This window comes from Thalassophryne amazonica, chromosome 7 (genome assembly GCF_902500255.1).
Source record: "Thalassophryne amazonica chromosome 7, fThaAma1.1, whole genome shotgun sequence".
Classification (NCBI taxonomy): domain Eukaryota; kingdom Metazoa; phylum Chordata; class Actinopteri; order Batrachoidiformes; family Batrachoididae; genus Thalassophryne; species Thalassophryne amazonica.
In genome coordinates this window covers 109,264,520-109,285,189 of record NC_047109.1, presented here as the reverse complement: position 1 = coordinate 109,285,189, position 20,670 = coordinate 109,264,520, and the positions used below count along the sequence as shown (strand labels likewise).

Genomic DNA, 20,670 nt, shown 5'->3' with positions numbered 1-20,670 from the left:
AAAGGTCCATAATGTCCGTGCACTGAGTTCCCACAATTTTACCACATTCCTTGACAATATTACAAAGACGATTGTGATTCTTAAGGTTCAATAGGTTAAGCCAACACAGGAAGGAAAAGGTTAACACAGACTCCACAAAGCAACTGTAGAACATTTTCATGAAGACACCATCTACATTATAATTCCTAAGTTTTCGTAGAAAGTGCATTCTCTGATGAGCCTTACTGCACACTGCATTAACCTGCAATTCAAAAGATAATTTATTGTCAATTTCGATGCCCAGATACTTATGATTCTCAACAATATCTATGGGCTTCCCATCAATGGACATATGATTCAGAACAGGTGGTGTTTTCCTGAAATCAATGTGCATTTCTTTGGTTTTATCCACATTTATATATAGAAAAGATGAATGGCACCACTCTAAAAAGTCCAGCAAGACCAAACTATGGTCTGTGGAGTCATCACGGTGCAAAAGGGACAGGATGACTGAATCATCTGCATATTTTATGATGTGATGATTATCATGTTGGCTTTGACAGGGATGAGTATAAAAAACAAACAACAAAGGGGATAAAATGCAGCCCTGAGGGACTCCAGTGGATGATACAACAGCATCGGAGAGAGTTTCATTAACTCTGACTCTCTGCGATCTGTTTGTTAAAAACTCAATAATCCATAAGATTAGGCCAACATCAATATTCATGTCTCTTAATCGCTCTGCCAATACATATGGTTGTATGCAGTTAAAAGCAGAGGAAAAATCAATAAACAACATCCGAATAAAGGTATTTGCACCTTCAAGATGCTGCAAAGCCAGATTGAGTAAAGTGGAGATTGCATCATCCACGCCCCTTCCAGATCTGTATGCGAACTGGAGTGGGTCTAACACTCCCTGTGTTTGTCTTAAAAGCTCCTCTTTAAGAATTTTCTCAAAAGTCTTCATAACAAGAGATGTTAGTGCTATAGGCCTGTAGGATCAAACTTGGAGGAATGATCAAGTGTCAGCCAAAAACAAAAACAGGTTAAAAGTCAAGATTTCCTGTCAAATTCAAATTTTTGACCCAGTGCTTACCTATAAAGGATATTTAGAATATTTACAAGATATTTAGAGTGTCAATGCATGCCATTAGATATGCTTGAAAAGCCACATAGACACTTTAACAAATTTAATCCTTGCACTGGCGTGCCAATGAGTAAAGTCATCGTAAGGGGCTGTAAACTGTGCAAGGCCCTGTGCGAAATGGCTCGCAGTGACACGTGGTATTTGCAAACAGGTTGCGCAATGTTCAGGACTAGTTCATGCACATGCCAGAAATTTTGAACATTTCAAAATTTTCTTTGCGCACTGGCACGCAGCCTCACACAGTTTACAACAGTTTGCGACAAGTTTACTCACTGGCACGCAAGATTGCCACCGCGGGGATCTAGGTGGCTTTATACTCTGGAAGATACGCTACATAGAACTGATACATCTATTGTATTATTAAAAACTAATTAAATACTATTACTGCTTAATATTAACACTACTATTAAAATTGTACTCTCAACTGTACTAGTTAAACTGGTTATCTGGATCCAGAACCATTTCGTGTTGTGGTGGATGCAGTGACACCTAGTGGCAGCACATGAACACAGACTTGACTAGATTTGCTGATATTAACGAAGGTTCATTGATCATAAACACAGTTAACTCTTAATTAACTGTTCTTTAATGCTTATTACTGCATTAACAGATGTCAGTTAATGTACCTTACTGTAAAATGTCGTATTACACAGAAACACAGTATGTGGTCTTGGCAACACTACACATCATCTACTGTACTTTACTCTGCTGGGATAACATTTGATCCCAGTCCAAAACCTCCTAAATCATTCTAAAGTCAGTTTTAAGCAGAAATGAGACGATAATCGGTGATGCTTTGAAATGACGGATGGTCAGTGAACGCAACAGCTAGCAGCCTGTGGAGTTGCGGCGCTCTGATCGCTTCCTCCGTCTTTTATGATGAAATAATGCTGATTTTATGTGGAAATGATTGTTGTACAAAAGCTTCATATATATCTGTGGCTGAGACAGATGATGACTGGAGTTCAGTTTGAAGCAGAAACGAGGTGATAATCGGTGAACCGCAGCTAATGACGCATGCACAGTGAAGGCAGGGCGGACCGATTTTTCGGGGGGGAACTGTTCAGTCTGCGACACCGTCTAGTCAATGCAAGTGGATCTACTCACTATGTTGAGTTGATTAACCCCATGGTAGAGTATATTTAACTCTGTTTAGACAGGGACCAGCAGAGTAAATTTTACTCAGCAAAATTTACTGTGTAGTTTGTTCATTTGTTGGTTATTTAAGTCTCACAGGCACAGTTCTACATCTGTCGTCAAAAAACTTGGATATACGGTTCAGATCATCCTAGAACAGAGTGAGTTCATTTTTCAGGGTCATAGCTCAAGGTTTAAGGTCAAGGTCACGCAAAAAGTGAAAATCGCATAATCAGCCATAACTCACCATAGAAACGACCACTTTGGCTCATATTGTTCCTCTTAGGGAGATGCTTTCTGATTGACCTTGGCCTTCGACCTTGACCTTCAAAAGTTCAGTCAAGGTCAAAGTTGACCCAAACATTTATGTTCTCTATTTAAATCTGACACTTGGAAGTGGTGTATTGCACTCAAAAAACTGACTCACTGGACTGGATTTCCATCTAATAAATATATGTAGTCTCAACTAAATTAAATTATCTTGCATGGATGTGCTTTATTTGATTTGGGGCTACATATATTTACTAAATGGAAATCCTGCAGATAATTCAAGTGAGTTCAGCCAATAAGTAATTTTTTGTCTGTGGGTACTAGAATACAGTGAGTTCACTTTTTAAGGTCGCAGTTCAAATGTCAAGGTCACACAAAATGTGAAAAATTCATAATTTTGCTCCGACTTGAATTTCACCATTCTGAAGTGTGATTTTCGTCAATGTTTAGTTGGAATTTTCAAGTGGAACCACTTGCAGGGCTTCAAGCCTGAACTCTTTAGGAAATCTTTGATCCTACTTGAATGTTACCATTTTGAAGTTCCAGTTCGGTCAACGTTTATTTTTATAGCGTGACATCAAAGGTTACTACTCTGTTGGCAGACGTACGTACTTAGCTCTAGTTTTACATTAGTGACATTGTCCTTTTATGCCTTGAGTGGAGCGAACAGGAAGTAGGCGTGGCCGGAGTGCGATGATACGCACGGGAAGAGTCCATGCGTCATCTGTGGGAGGGGCTTTGAGTGACAAACTGATTCCACTAGTCTGCGACTAAGTTGATCTCAGCTTGGTGTGGCTGCTAAGCCTTTTTTGATCTGTGAGATGTAGACACGGCAGCAGCTATGACTCACGGCCTCAGCCGTCGTCATAGCAGAAAAGTCCAAATAAACACCCGCAGACTAAGATGAAACCCGACCTACAGGGTTGTTTGTGCAGATTTGAGATGTAAGTGTGTAATAATCAGTATAACCACAACTCCACGAGGAAAAACACATCTGTGCTAAGAATAGGTGGGATGTGTTTTGTCTCATGGAGCAGACTTTATGATGAACCACACCCTGACTGGAGTGTGAGACTTTTTACTCACACCAGAGTCAGGTTGGTTGAAAACTCTCAGAGAAGGACGACGTCAATATTTTCCACTGAAGACCAGCTTCACTGCGCTGGAATCTGCACCCGATGAAAGGTAAGAACTAAAACTTTCTAAAATTATGATTAAGCACTTTCATATCATCTGTTAAAACATATTGTCATGTAATGTGCATAGAATATTTTTTATTTTCTTCTTTCTTTTCAACCACAAACACATCCTGCAGCATTTTTCACTGCTTTACAATGTGTCAAAGGTTATAAAGGTTATAACCGCCCTTGTTTGTAGATCTGTCTGTCTGTTTGTGAACAGCCTGGAGCCCACAATTTTTCATAAATCGTTATGAAATGTTTACTGAAGATTCACATCCTGATAGGAGATAAGTGATTACATTTTTAAGGTCATGGGTCAAAGGTCAAAGTCAGGAAAAAGCCCTATGTTTTAACACTGAATGAATTTTCAAAAAAAAAAAATCATAATTCTGTCAACAAAGATCTAATTGCTTTCATATTTGAGAGCCTTATGAAGGATGGATTAGTTTATCGACTGACAAAGTTTGATCCGGATCTGAGATTGTGTTGCCATTTAAATTTAACACTGAAAATCCCATTTAATGTATATTTTTACAATATCTTAATCAAACATATCCCAATAACTCTCATATTTGAAAGCGAGCTGCAGACTGGCACTCATGATCACCTGACAAAGTTTGAGCTAGATCTGATCTAAATTGTGGATTTTGTGGACATTTGAATTTAATATTGAAAAGCCCATTTGGTGTATATTTTGCATTATATTTCGATCAAAAGTGCCTCAATCACTCATTTTTCTGTTCTGGATTCACCGACACCACCAAATTGGATGGAGGTTCCAATTTATGCCTGTTTGTCTTCCAGTTATCGGTCGGAAACAAGTGCCAAAAAGCAATGAGAAATTGTGCGTAGTAGAGATAAACAATGTTGTTTGACAGTTATCTGAAAAAGAATTCAGAAACTGAAAAAGTTGAAAAAAAAAAACTGACAACACAACAACAAAAAAAACTTTGATTCAAATGCATGAACTAAATACATCCTCCTGACATTTGATAACATCTATTTTATCTTATGAAAAGCCACTTCTAACGAATTTTTTCCAAGGTAAAATTTTGTGGAATTGGAAACTAGTGTTGGTGGAGCCCGTACGGTGCTGTAGTATTTTATTTGTCACGACTTTTGATGATTACAATTTTGAAACAAAACGTGTAGTTCATGGAGTATATTATGTTTGAATTGAGTTTTTTTTTTTTTTTTCCAAAACAATTTAGAAAGTAAAATGTTTCATTTGTTTAATTTAACAGATGGTTAGAGATGGGAACTGATAAGATCTGATCAAGATCAATTCTGCTTATGGGGATGAATCTCTGTCAAATCACTTTCAATCTTCTCTGTGGAAAAATGTGGGTTTTTCAGGCTGGTTGCAGCTGTTTTCCTTGTTGCTGGACGCAGAGTTTGTCATCATAACATGATCTGATGCAACACCAAACATGAGTTTTTGCAAAGCGTAACAGTCAGGCATTGATAAGAGGAACTGACAGAGTCTAAGGCATTCAATTCCGAGGGAGTTGAATAATTTCAAATCGGTTATCAAATGGAACCAGTCCTCAATTCCCATCCCTGTTCTTGCCGTTCACCAGACCTAGGCTTTGGAAATAGAAGAAACTGACAGGCAAGTTCATTTTAAGCTACAGCTAACATCAAATCCACGGCTAACTTTGGTGAGGTTCATGTAGAGAAAGTATTTCTAAATGGTAAAACCCAGAAGCAGGAAACGCTCCTTGATCAGAAGGTAAATTTTGCAAAGCTCACATACAAGGAGCGTTCCTTAATTGGGCTGTAGCTAGAAACTGGTTGAGTCCCTCGTACAGGGAATGATCCTTAATTAAGCCACAGTTCGATTGGGCAAGACTTGCATACAGGAAGCCTTTCTTAATGTGAGCACACCTACACTTGCAAAGCTAACATATAAGGTAGGGCGACCATATTTTGATTACTGAAAACCAGGACACTCGGCCCAGCAATGACATACGAGGTCTGTGAGAAAAGTATCGTACCTTTATATTTTTTTCAAAAACTATATGGATTTGATTCATATGTTTTTACGTCAGCCAAGCTTGAACCTTTGTGCGCATGCGTGAGTTTTTCCATGCCTGTCGGTTGAGTCATGTGAGCACGCCTTGTGGGAGGAGTGGTCCAGCCCCCTCGTCAGATTTTCATTGTCAGGAAATGGTGGTATGATTTGGGTTTTTTTCCATCAGAATTTTTTCAGAAACTGTTAGAGACAAGCAGCTGGAAACCATTCAAAAAATTTATCTGGCTTTCGGTGAAAATTTTACGGGCTTCACAGAGAATAAGGACTGTTACTACAGCTTTAAGGACGCCCCACAATGGCACACGGCGCACCGCGCTCCGAGCCGCCATCGAGAGGCAGAAACCACCACATCATTTCTAAACGGATGGCTGTGTGGAGCGTTTCGGAGTGCCAGGGGACAAGTTGGGAGCCCAGCCCAGTGAGTATAAGAGAAATTGTGAAGAGCTGGACATGTCCCAACTTGTCCCCTGGCACTCCGAAACGGAGGTGTTCCTTTGTCTCGCTCGATCAGTGAATCGGTCGTGACGCGCGAAGCCTCCGCGCGGCTTTCCATGACAAACTCTCTTGCTAAAAGTGAAATCTGCAGGAAAATGGCTGATGTCCAGCTCTTGTGATAACCAGAGAAACTGATCACGAAGGTCCCGGCTCCACACAGCCATCCGTTTAGAAATGATGTGGTGGTTTCTGCCTCTCGATGGCGGCTCGGAGCCATTGTGGGCCGTCCTTAAAGCTGTAGTAACAGTCCTTATTCTCTGTGAAGCCCGTAAAATTTTCACCGAAAGCCAGATACATTTTTCGAATGGTTTCCAGCTGCTTGTCTCTAACAGTTTCTGAAAAAGTCTGATGGAAAAAAAGCCCAAATCATTCCGCCATTTCCTGACAATGAAAATCCGACGAGGGGGCTGGACCACTCCTCCCACAAGGCGTGCTCACAGGCGAATGACGCAACCGACAGGTGTGGGAAAAACTCACGCATACGCACGAAGGTTCAAGCTTGGCTGACGTAAAAACATATGAATCAAATCCATATAGTTTTTGAAAAAAATAAAAAGGTACGATACTTTTCTCACAGACCTCGTACTCAAAAGATACTCGGTTGGCAACGAGTACTAATCTGCTGAATTGGAATGGTTGGCAGAACTGGAAAAAATTATTCAACATGTCGAATAATTCCGGGAGCGCTCCTGGAGAATTCTTGTGAGAACGATGACAACGCGAACAACGGCGTTTGATACTTTTTAATCACTGTTTCATCCTGCCCTTTCCTGTAGTGCCGCAGTTTACACCACCGTAATTGGCGGCCGGCGTTGTATCCCTAATCAACGGCGTGTAAAACAGCGATAGAGCCCACATCGGCATCCTCAAGGGTGTTTTAACCAGCGACAGAGACAGCCAAAACGGCGGCGCTAGCGGACAGTACACCGTTCTAAACGCCACCTCCCGGTTAACGGCGTTCCAAACGGCCGATAGGCGGTGGTCAATATAAAAACGCTAGCGCGCTGCATGCAGGCCTCTCACTCACGGCCAGCTCCAGATATTTTTGCAAAGAAGCTCCAGTATGACTCCTAAAAGAAAATTGGCAACAGCAAGGACTTACCAAAAGGTCTGGTTCAGAAGCAGAGGGGAGGCCTGTGGTGGAGACGAGCAACACGCTGAGGAGGGGAAAAGGAAGGAGAATAAAAGGCTAATGAGCTCCCTCCCCCTGCAGTGACAGAGGCATGTATTCCTGCTGCTTCAGCCTATTACACTCTGGGGACGGTGCCTATATGCAAAAGTTCCTGGAGTAATGCAGGATTTGCCTGGATAAATCCAGCGGTACACAGGGCATTATCGGCGGTCAGCAACTTCTCAGACAAAGGAATTCCGACGAGGGGCTGGACGACTCCTCCCACAAGGAGTGCTCACAGGCGAATGACGTCACCGACAGGCGTGGAAAAACTCACGTATGCGCACGAGGGTTCAAGCATGTCTGACGTAAAAACATATGAATGAAATCCATATAGTTTTTGAAAAAAATAAAAAGGACCTATACTTTACGGACAGACCTCGTATAAACGCAACACTTTTGGTTTTGCTCCCATTTTGTATGATATGAACTCAAAGATCTAAAACGTTTTCCACATACACAATATCACCATTTCCCTCAAATACTGTTCACAAACCAGTCTAAATCTGTGATAGTGAGCACTTCTCCTTTGCTGAGATAATCCATCCCACCTCACAAGTGTGCCATATCAAGATGCTGATTAGACACCATGATTAGTGCACAGGTGTGCCTTAGACTGCCCACAATAAAAAGGTGCAGTTTTGTTTTATTGGGTGGGATACCAGTCAGTATCTGGTGTGACCACCATTTGCCTCATGCAGTGCAACACATCTCCTTCGTATAGAGTTGATCAGGTTGTCAACTGTGGCCTGTGGAATGTTGGTCCACTCCTCTTCAATGGCTGTGCGAAGTTGCTGGATATTGGCAGGAACTGGTACACGCTGTCGTATACGCCGGTCCAGAGCATCCCAAACATGCTCAATGGGTGACATGTCCGGTGAGTATGCTGGCCATGCAAGAACTGGGACATTTTCAGCTTCCAAGAATTGTGTACAGATCCTTGCAACATGGGGCCGTGCATTATCCTGCTGCAACATGAGGTGATGTTCTTGGATGTATGGCACAACAATGGGCCTCAGGATCTCGTCACGGTATCTCTGTGCATTCAAAATGCCATCAATAAAATGCACCTGTGTTGTTCGTCCATAACAGACGCCTGCCCACACCATAACCCCACCGCCACCATGGGCCACTCAATCCACAACATTGACATCAGAAAACCGCTCACCCACATGACGCCACACACGCTGTCTGCCATCTGCCCTGAACAGTGTGAACCGGGATTCATCTGTGAAGAGAACACCTTTCCAACGTGCCAAACGCCAGCAAATGTGAGCATTTGCCCACTCAAGTCGGTTACGACGACGAACTGGAGTCAGGTCGAGACCCCGATGAGGACGACGAGCAAGCAGATGAGCTTCCCTGAGATGGTTTCTGACAGTTTGTGCAGAAATTCTTTGGTTATGCAAACCGATTGTTTTAGCAGCTGTCCAAGTGGCTGGTCTCAGACGATCTTGGAGGTGAACATGCTGGATGTGGAGGTCCTGGGCTGGTGTGGTTACACGTGGTCTGCGGTTGTGAGGCTGGTTGGATGTACTGCCAAATTCTCTGAAACGCCTTTGGAGACGGCTTATGGTAGAGAAATGAACATTCAATACACGAGCAACAGCTCTGGTTGACATTCCTGCTGTCAGCATGCCAACTGCACGCTCCCTCAAATCTTGCGACATCTGTGGCATTGTGCTGTGTGATAAAACTGCATCTTTCAGAGTGGCCTTTTATTGTGGACAGTCTAAGGCACACCTGTGCACTAATCATGGTGTTTAATCAGCATCTTGATATGGCACACCTGTGAGGTGGGATGGATTATCTCAGCAAAGGAGAAGTGCTCACTATCACAGATTTAGACTGGTTGGTGAACAATATTTGAGGGAAATGGTGATATTGTGTATGTGGAAAAAGTTTTAGATCTTTGAGTTCACCTCATACAAAATGGGAGCAAAACCAAAAGTGTTGCATTTATATTTTTGTTGAGTGTAGATTAGATTAGGATAGATTAGATTAGATTAGGATAGATAGATAGATAGATAGATAGATAGATAGATAGATAGATAGATAGATAGATAGATAGATAGATAGATAGATAGATAGATAGATAGATAGATAGATAGATAGATAGATAGATAGATAGATAGATAGATAGATAGATAGATAGATAGATAGATAGATAGATAGATAGATAGATAGATAGATTTTATTATCATTGTCATTACAACAACAAGATTTCCGCACTCACATTCCACATACAACAGCAATTGATCTACAATTATTACTTGTTTACCGTAATAATGGCACACATCAGAATTAGGACAACACGTATACATTTGACACTGTTTATGTGCACTAAACGTGAAACAGTTCGTTTCTCAATTGAGGCGATGTGAGTGTGTTTGTAGCCGCTGCAACTGTCAAGTCGCGCCGCCTGACCAGCTTGGGAAGACAGAGGCCTGCCGCAGGGAGGGAGGGGCAGGATAAGAGGTAAGAGGAGAAAACTGGAGCATGCTTCGGTCCATGTGTAAGTCTGTCAGTTTATTGTCCTTGTGGGTTGAGATAAGAATGGAGCCGAATAATCTCACCAGATCCTGAATAAATTCCTCTGGAGGTAAACAGTGGGCAATTGACCTTGATGCTAGATAGCCTGTAGTGTTGCAGCCGAGCAGTGAAAAACACTTTTTACAGTTTCACTCGCACAGCCAAATCCCAATTATGAATTAAGAATATTCCCAATTATGAATTAAGAATATTCACCCCTCTGGCTATGACCCTGACCTCAAGTGACAGTAAACACATTAACTGATCATAAAAGTGGCAGTGAAACACAAGTAAACTTACTTTCTGTCCTTAACAACATCAATAAAGAAAAACCTTGTCAGAAGACATGAAAGTGTAAACCATGTGGCTAAAGCTGCTAATGCTAACAGCTAACGTATCACGGATTCTCAGCTTTCTGTTGTGTGGGCCGCTGAATAGGAGGTACTGCTGGCTCACCACCACCGGATGGCGCCCTGCTTGGAGTGCGGGCTTCAAGCACAAGAGGGCGCCAGAACCACTGGGAGTGACAGCCGTCAATCATCCTCAACACCAGCTGTCACTCATCATCTCATCATCACCATCACCATAAAGGCCGGGTGGCGACTCCACCTCCTCGCCGAGAAATCTCCTACGATACAAGGTAATCTCTCTGCTGACTTATACGTCAAATAATAATCTGATCTGTTTTGCAGCTGTTTTTTCCTGGTGGTATTTCCTTGACTGGATTTTCGGAGCTGCACATGTGTATGATTGGAGGTGGAGGCTCTCCCTCCACAAGAATCAATAATCAAGGTTGCTGGGTGTGAGGATTCACACTCACTACCTTCTGTTTTTTCTGCCAGCAGTACCAGGGCCGACAACGGAGGACAGAGACCACCTGGGGACTCGGGGCTTGGCGGCTTCAGTGTTCTTCAGGCCGTTGGTGGTAGAAGCGGTGTGGGTCCCGGCTCTTCGTTCATCTGAGGTCTCCTATCTTCGAGCCTGCCCGCAATCCTCTTGTGTGTGATTGGCAGTACCTTTGTTTATTTTACGTTGTGTTCTTGTGCAACATTAAATTGTTACTCCTTCCCTTATCCATTGTCCGTTCATTAGCGCCCCCTGTTGTGGGTCCGTGTTACGACACCTTCCCAACACTTTCCTGGGATTTGTGTTTGCTTTCAGAAAATGTAGGATAAATCCACACTGAAGTGTCGCTGGAGCAGCAGTTTGTTATTTTATCAATTCCAGAACAGAGTATGCCGTCACTGCCGTTACATTTTGTGATTTGTAGGTTGTATTAGACAGAGCGTCTCTTCTTAGCAAAATCGGGTAAAGAAACATGGATAATTGTATGTGCCCTCCAATTTGAGGGCCAAACCCAACAAACAAACATCAGAGAGGCTCCGGCCAGCTTTGAACAAATCGGTTAATGGTTAACTGTCAAGTGGACTGATGTGTGATCCCAAATATTAGGAACACACACACACATTTGGGAGAATTCAGTATGGTCAAGAAAAATACGTGCACTTACCCATCTTCCCGTCCGTCACAATTTTCTCAGCATACATGGCTGAGCCGTGAAGACGCCTTCTTTCCTTTCCTTCTTTCCTTGTGGCAAAGTGCTCACTTGCGCCTGTTAAAATATTATTATCGTGTCAAGTGCCAAAGGCCACATTGGAGGCAAAAATCAGACACATTCAGTAAATGTTAAATTGTTTATATAAGACAGACAGACAGACAGACAGACAGACAGACAGACAGATTTTATACTAAAAGACCACTGATCAAATGACTTAGGTGAAGATCTCATAATAATAATAAGTTATTTGGAATTTCAGTCATCGATCTTTAAGCTGATATTTGTCCGCATATTTCTTTACCAATTATTTACTGATACGCCAAGAGTTTTTAAAAGCCTAGGCTGTGGGAAAGCCTAGAAATGTACACTGTAAAATGCAATGAGTGAAATATTCCATCCCCTCCAGGTAGGTAATACAATAACTCAAAAACAATAAATGCTATTATCATATACCTATAAATGATACGCCAATATGATTGGATAAAACACTAAAGAATAAATAGCAATACACCCTTTTCGCGGACGTGTAATATTTTTCATACCACCCAAGTAATCAGCCAATCCGGACAGCGGAGCGGTGCCACAACGAAGAGGCGCGGTCAGAGGAACTGTGAAATACTGGTGAGTCACTATTAATAATTTCTTACGTGTCCAACCTCGTAGGTTGATCGTTAAAATTAAATTCGTTAGTTCTAAAAGCCATCATAATTATTTATAGGAAAACATTCTATTTTTTTTTCTACTAAGGTTTGAACTTTGAGTGTTTATACAGGAGAGAAAAGTGAGAAAATGTTAATGCCTGATTGAAAAAAGTGTATAAAGTGTGTAGTGAGGGGTTTTACAGCCTTAAAACATCTATAATAATTGTAAAAAAATAACGTTGACTACTTTGCAGATTTCGCCTATCGCGGGTTATTTTTCGAACATAACTCTCGCGATAAACGAGGGACCACTGTATATGATAAAATCGTTATCAAGTTGTTTTACCAATGAATATGGCTTTTTACACCCTTGAGAAAACCATACAACATTTATCATCTACAGGTATATGATAAAATCGTTATCAAGTTGTTTTACCAATGAATATGGCTTTATACAGGGTGTATAAATTGGTAAAACAACTTGATAACTGATATTATGTAGTAACTCACAAAATTAAAAGATTATAGTGAGGATAAATTAGTTTGATGTTGATTAATGCCGAAGCATCAGGTCAACCCAAAGAACAAATTTGTCATGTTAATAATGTGTGCAATATATCTGTACTGCGTGATGATTGGTGGATGGTAAGTGGATGATGAAAATTAGGAGCAGGTTTGCTTAAATTTATCTGAAGCTTGTCTGCCATCTGTTGGGCATATCTGACCATGATGCAAGAAATAATCATCAAATGCATGATGGAAATTAGAAGCAGGTGTGGTTACATCTGCTTCTATTGCTTGTGTTACAATATTAGCTGATATGAATCATGAGCACAAAACTATTACTGTCAAACTGTATTTATATTAATAATGAGTCTGATTGTACTTGACTTCCTACTCAAATAATAAATCATATTTTCAGAAGCCAAGGAGAAGTTCCTAGAAGGTCTTTTCATGTTTCCCTAGCACTGAAATATGTACGAGTGGAATCAAAATTTGGTGATGATGAAGATACAAATGTATGAGAATTATACTGTTGCGTATCTGTGCCACTCTTAAGAAATGGTCAATTAGCCACTTAACAATAATTACATTACCCACTGACTTGCAGTTAGCAGACTATTACATTACATAATTAACGCTAAATAAATAAATTAAAATTTCAGTTTGATCTGCAGGAAATTAAATTTCACCCATTTTAACAGTATCCCATAAGAGATTTGAAATATTTTTAAATATTTAGAGAATTTTAAAAATGTTCCAAGCGCTGAGGTTTTTCATTGAGATTATTTATTTTATTACATTCATTCTTTCATTTTCTACACCCGCTTAAGGGTGTAGAATATTAAGGGTCACGGGTGAGCTGGAGCCTATCCCAGCAGTCATAGGCCGTGGGGCGGGGAACACCCTGGACAGGACGCCAGTCTGTCACAGGAACACATACAGACAAATATACATATTTGCACCCGCACGCACACCTACAGACAGTTTAAAATTCCAAATCCACCTCACCTTCTCACTGTGAGGCAACAGTACTAACCACTAAGCCACCATGCTGACTACATATTTATTTACTTACTTTAAGCATTTTTCCATATTTAGAGACCATAGGTAAATGGACAAATTAAAATTGATCATTTTTTGCCTCTTGCTTGCCTCTACTGGTGGTTGGCTCTCACTGCGGTATTGTATCACTTCCTGTTCCGGAGCACAGCAGTGTTTTTCTGTATCTGTTAGCTGTTTAATCTGCGCAGTTAGATTGATCTAGATAACTAGATAACAATTTGTTTCACAGTGTAATCTTCACGTGCCTTAACTAAAGCACTCCCTCTGCTGAATCACCTCTAAATTATTTACACATTATTCACTTTGTGTGTTTTTAGGAGTCCGCTAGCTTAGCGCAGCTACTAGCTCTTAGCCGATTTAGCATGGCGGCTTCTCCTGTCTCTCCCGCACTTTTCTGCTCTGGGTGTGAAATGTTCAGTTATTCCTCGGCCTCCTTTAGCAGTAATGGTACTTGTAATAAGTGTAGCTTATTCGTAGCTTTGGAGGCCAGGCTGGGCGAATTGGAGACTCGGCTCCGCACCGTGGAAAATTCTACAGGTAGCCAGGCCTCTGTAGTCGGTGCGGACCAAGCTTAGCCGCCGTTAGTTCCCTTCCAGCAGATCCCGAGCAGCCGGGAAAGCAGGCCGACTGGGTGACTGTGAGGAGGAAGCGTAGCCCTAAACAGAAGCCCCGTGTACACCGCCAACCCGTTCACATTTCTAACCGTTTTTCCCCACTCTGCAACACACCCACCGAGGATCAAACTCTGGTTATTGGCGACTCTGTTTTGAGAAATGTGAAGTTAGCGACACCAGCAACCACAGTCAATTGTCTTCCGGTGGCCAGAGCAGGCGACATTGAAGGAAATTTGAAACTGCTGGCTAAGGCTAAGCGTGAATTTGGTAAGATTGTAATTCACGTCGGCAGTAATGACACCCAGTTACGTCAGTCGGAGGTCACTAAAATTAACATTGAATCAGTGTATAACTTTGCAAAAACAATGTCGGACTCTGTAGTTTTCTCTGGGTCCCTCCCCAATCGGACCGGGAGTGACATGTTTAGCCGCATGTTCTCCTTGAATTGCTGGCTGTCTGAGTGGTGTCCAAAAAATGAGGTGGGCTTCATAGATAATTGGCAAAGCTTCTGGGGAAAACCTGGTCTTGTTAGGAGAGACGGCATCCATCCCACTTTGGATGGAGCAGTTCTCATGTCTAGAAATCTGGCCCATTTTCTTAAATCCTCCAAACCGTGACTATCCAGAGTTGGGACCAGGAAGCAGAGTTGTAGTCTTACACACCTCTCTGCAGCTTCTCTCCCCCTGCCATCCCCTCATTACCCCATCCCCGTAGAGACGGTGCCTGCTCCCAGACCACCAATAACCAGCAAAAATCTATTTAAGCATAAAAATTCAAAAAGAAAAACTAATATAGCACCTTCAACTGCACCACAGACTAAAACAGTTAAATGTGGTCTATTAAACATTAGGTCTCTCTCTTCTAAGTCCCTGTTAGTAAATGATATAATAATTGATCAACATATTGATTTATTCTGCCTTACAGAAACCTGGTTACAGCAGGATGAATATGTTAGTTTAAATGAGTCAACACCCCCGAGTCACACTAACTGCCAGAATGCTCGTAGCACAGGCCGAGGCGGAGGATTATCAGCAATCTTCCATACCAGCTTATTAATTAATCAAAAATCCAGACAGAGCTTTAATTCATTTGAAAGCTTGACTCTTAGTCTTGTCCATCCAAATTGGAAGTCCCAAAAACCAGTTTTATTTGTTATTATCTATCGTCCACCTGGTCGTTACTGTGAGTTTCTCTGTGAATTTTCAGACCTTTTGTCTGACTTAGTGCTTAGCTCAGATAAGATAATTATAGTGGGCGATTTTAACATCCACACAGATGCTGAGAATGACAGCCTCAACACTGCATTTAATCTACTGTTAGACTCAATTGGCTTTGCTCAAAATGTAAATGAGTCCACCCACCACTTTAATCATATCTTAGATCTTGTTCTGACTTATGGTATGGAAATTGAAGACTTAACAGTATTCCCTGAAAACTCCCTTCTGTCTGATCATTTCTTAATAACATTTACATTTACTCTGATGGACTACCCAGCAGTGGGGAATAAGTTTCATTACACTAGAAGTCTTTCAGAAAGTGCTGTAACTAGGTTTAAGGATATGATTCCTTCTTTATGTTCTCTAATGCCATATACCAACACAGTGCAGAGTAGCTACCTAAACTCTGTAAGTGAGATAGAGTATCTCATCAATAGTTTTACATCCTCATTGAAGACAACTTTGGATGCTGTAGCTCCTCTGAAAAAGAGAGCTTTAAATCAGAAGTGCCTGACTCCGTGGTATAACTCACAAACTCGCAGCTTAAAGCAGATAACCCTTTAGTTGGAGAGGAAATGGCGTCTTACTAATTTAGAAGATCTTCACTTAGCCTGGAAAAAGAGTCTGTTGCTCTATAAAAAAAGCCCTCCGTAAAGCTAGGACATCTTACTACTCATCACTAATTGAAGAAAATAAGAACAACCCCAGGTTTCTTTTCAGCACTGTAGCCAGGCTGACAAAGAGTCAGAGCTCTATTGAGCCGAGTATTCCTTTAACTTTAACTAGTAATGCCTTCATGACTTTCTTTGCTAATAAAATTTTAACTATTAGAGAAAAAATTACTCATAACCATCCCAAAGACGTATCGTTATCTTTGGCTGCTTTCAGTGATGCCGGTATTTGGTTAGAGTCTTTCTCTCCGATTGTTCTGAGTTATTTTCATTAGTTACTTCCTCCAAACCATCAACATGTCTATTAGACCCCATTCCTACCAGGCTGCTCAAGGAAGCCCTACCATTAATTAATGCTTTGATCTTAAATATGATCAATCTATCTTTATTAGTTGGCTATGTACCACAGGCTTTTAAGGTGGCAGTAATTAAACCATTACTTAAAAAGCCATCACTTGGCCCAGCTATCTTAGCTAATTATAGGCCAATCTCCAACCTTCCTTTTCTCTCAAAAATTCTTGAAAGGGTAGTTGTAAAACAGCTAACTGATCATCTGCAGAGGAATGGTCTATTTGAAGAGTTTCAGTCAGGTTTTAGAATTCATCATAGTACAGAAACAGCATTAGTGAAGGTTACAAATGATCTTCTTATGGCCTCAAACAGTGGACTCATCTCTGTGCTTGTTCTGCTAGACCTCAGTGCTGCTTTTGATACTGTTGACCATAAAATTTTATTACAGAGATTAGAGCATGCCATAGGTATTAAAGGCACTGCGCTGCGGTGGTTTGAATCATATTTATCTAATAGATTACAATTTGTTCATGTAAATGGAAATCTTCTTCACAGACTAAGGTTAATTATGGAGTTCCACAAGGTTCTGTGCTAGGACCAATTTTATTCACTTTATACATGTTTCCCTTAGGCAGTATTATTAGACGGCATTGCTTAAATTTTTATTGTTACGCAGATGATACCCAGCTTTATCTATCCATGAAGCCAGAGGACACACACCAATTAGCTAAACTGCAGGATTGTCTTACAGACATAAAGACATGGATGACCTCTAATTTCCTGCTTTTAAACTCAGATAAAACTGATGTTATTGTACTTGGCCCCACAAATCTTAGAAACATGGTGTCTAACCAGATCCTTACTCTGGATGGCATTACACTGACCTCTAGTAATACTGTGAGAAATCTTGGAGTCATTTTTGATCAGGATATGTCATTCAATGTGCATATTAAACAAATATGCAGGACTGCTTTTTTGCATTTGCGCAATATCTCTAAAATTAGAAAGGTCTTGTCTCAGAGTGATGCTGAAAAATTAATTCATGCATTTATTTCCTCTAGGCTGGACTATTGTAATTCATTATTATCAGGCTGTCCTAAAAGTTCCCTGAAAAGCCTTCAGTTAATTCAAAATGCTGCAGCTAGAGTGCTGATGGGGACTAGAAGGAGAGAGCATATCTCACCCATATTGGCCTCTCTTCATTGGCTTCCTGTTAATTCTAGAATAGAATTTAAAATTCTTCTTCTTACTTATAAGGTTTTGAATAATCAGGTCCCATCTTATCTTAGGGACCTCGTAGTACCATATCACCCCAATAGAGCGCTTCGCTCTCAGACTGCAGGCTTACTTGTAGTTCCTAGGGTTTGTAAGAGTAGAATGGGAGGCAGAGCCTTCAGCTTTCAGGCTCCTCTCCTGTGGAACCAGCTCCCAATTCAGATCAGGGAGACAGACACCCTCTCTACTTTTAAGATTAGGCTTAAAACTTTCCTTTTTGCTAAAGCTTATAGTTAGGGCTGGATCAGGTGACCCTGAACCATCCCTTAGTTATGCTGCTATAGACTTAGACTGCTGGGGGGTTCCCATGATGCACTGAGTGTTTCTTTCTCTTTTTGCTCTGTATGCACCACTCTGCATTTAATCATTAGTGATTGATCTCTGCTCCCCTCCACAGCATGTCTTTTTCCTGGTTCTCTCCCTCAGCCCCAACCAGTCCCAGCAGAAGACTGCCCCTCCCTGAGCCTGGTTCTGCTGGAGGTTTCTTCCTGTTAAAAGGGAGTTTTTCCTTCCCACTGTAGCCAAGTGCTTGCTCACAGGGGGTCGTTTTGACCGTTGGGGTTTTTCCGTAATTATTGTATGGCCTTGCCTTACAATATAAAGCACCTTGGGGCAACTGTTTGTTGTGATTTGGCGCTATATAAATAAAATTGATTTGATTTCATTTGAAATATAAGATTTTTTATTATTATCACAAATCACTTTTGTACCCTTTATACCCTTATAAAATTTTATTTAGAGAGATCAGCGGATGGATACATAAACATTTACCAGCCACTAAATATATCTTGGACTTCATTTGCATCAATCATTTGAGAAATATACACAGTATGGTACTTCATGGTACAGTAGAGTACTGAGTGACTGTGTAAGAATTGGACTAGTGAAGAAACCACCAAGCCGAAAGAAACTGTGCATAGTGCAACTTCTTCAGTGACTTTAAAATGTTCATGTATTCATCCCCTAACTAATCAAACAGAGCATAAAAGTGATGATTTAGTTATATTATATGAACAGGGACACATACTATTATCAAAAAAAAAAATGAACAAAGTCCATATATTTAATTTGTCTAATATCGTATGGTCTCTGACAAAATATAGCTGGTATGTATAAAAATGGTTGCAATGTCTAAATAATTCATTTAATATTTGTGTTGAACTCCTTGAATTAACGTTACTACTGCATTGTGGTGGTTAGACAGACAGACATTATTACACATCATTATGTAATTTACTCCATTTTATCCATTATTACTTAATTATTATTGAGATACTACATTATTACTTAAGTTACATAGTCATCACTATTCTTAATTATTTTGGCACAACATTCTTCTTCCTTTTTCAAAGTGCCAAATCACTACAAAAGCCGTCTCAAGGCGCCTCAATATAAAATTTTAAATAACTAAAAATTTAAAAATTCAAATACATTTTCTTCCGCTTTATCCGGAGTCGGGTTGCGGGGGCAGCAGCTCAAGCAAAGCCGCCCAGACCTCCCGATCCACACACACCTCCCCCAGCTCCTCCGGGGGAACCTCAAGGCGTTCCCAAGCCAGCCGAGAGACTTAATCCTTCCAGCGTGTCCTGGGTCTTTCCCGGGGCCTCCTCCCAATGGGACGTGCCCGGAACACCAGCAAGGCGTCCAGGGGGCATGCTGAAAAGATGCCCGAGCCACCTCAACTGACTCCTTTCGACATGGAAGAGCAGCGGCTCGACTCCGAGCTCCTCCCGAGTGACCGAGCTCCTCACCCTATCTCTAAGGGAGCGCCCAGCCACCCTGCAGAGGAAACTCATCTCGGCCGCTTGTACCCGCAATCTCGTTCTTTCGGTCATGAGCCAAATCTCATGACCATAGGTGAGGACTGGAACATAGATCGATCGGTAAATCGAGAGCTTTGCCCCCCTACTCAGCTCTCTCTTCACCACGACGGTCCGATACAGCGACCGCATCACTGCAGACGCTGCACCGATCCGTCTATCGATCTCACGCTCCATCCGTCCCTCACTCGTGAACAAGACCCCGAGATACTTGCATCCTAAGTATCTCAGGATACAAGTCTTGACTTAAAAATGTCCACAGTCGCCGACTGCCTCACGGTCGCAGGAAGACCGTTCCACAGAGCAGGAGTACAATACGAAAAAGCTTCTTCTTTCGGCTGTTCCCATTAGGGGGCTCCACAGCAGATCAATTGTTTCCATCTCGCCCTGTCCTCTGTATCTTCCTCTGTCACACCAAGCACCTGCATGTCCTCCTTCAGCACATCCATGAACCTCCTCTTTGGTCTCCCTCTTCTCCTCCTGCCTGGTGGCTCCATCCTCAGCATCCTTCTCCCTATATACCCTGGGTCCTCCTCTACACATGTCCAAACCATCTCAATCTCGCCTCTCTGACTTTGTCTCCAAACCATGCCACCTGAGCTGTCCCTCTGATATGTTCATTCAAAATCTTGTCCATTCTTGTCACTCCCAAAGAGAATGTCAACATCTTCAGCTCTACCACCTCCAGCTCCACCTCCTGTCTTTTTATTAGTGCCACCGTCTCTAAGCCGTACAACGTAGCTGGTCTCACTACCGTCTTGTAGACTCTCCTTCACTCATGAAAATGTCCTGTCACAAATCACTCCTGACACCTTTCTCCACCCACTCCACCCTGCCTGCACTCTCTTCTTCACCTCTCTACCACACTCTCAGTTACTTTGGATAGTTGACCCCAAGTATTTAAACTCATCTACTTTCACCACCTCTACTACTCGTAACTGCACTATTCCACTGGGCTCACTCTCATTCATTCATTCTCCTTTCATTCTCCTTCTCTCCAGAGCATATCTCCACCTCTCCATGCTCATCTCAACCTGTTTTCTGCTCCTACTATAGATCATAATAGTATC

General features: G+C 41.6%; 2 protein-coding genes across 2 annotated transcripts in view; one reads left to right on the top strand and one right to left on the bottom strand.

Annotated features, from left to right (window-relative positions):
* hpn (hepsin) overlaps positions 1-11,542 on the bottom strand; it is a 49,241-nt gene extending 37,699 nt beyond the window's left edge. Inside the window, exon 1 of the mRNA XM_034175314.1 lies at positions 11,458-11,542. Coding sequence (XP_034031205.1) covers positions 11,458-11,494 — 37 coding nt within the window. The 5' untranslated portion in view covers positions 11,495-11,542. The remainder of the gene's footprint in view (positions 1-11,457) is intronic.
* Positions 3,391-20,670, top strand: part of LOC117514746 (B-cell receptor CD22-like) — a 41,249-nt gene continuing 23,969 nt past the window's right edge. The window contains exons 1-2 of the mRNA XM_034175313.1: positions 3,391-3,718; positions 9,791-9,893. The gene's annotated coding sequence lies outside the window, so the exon portion shown is untranslated. The remainder of the gene's footprint in view (positions 3,719-9,790; positions 9,894-20,670) is intronic.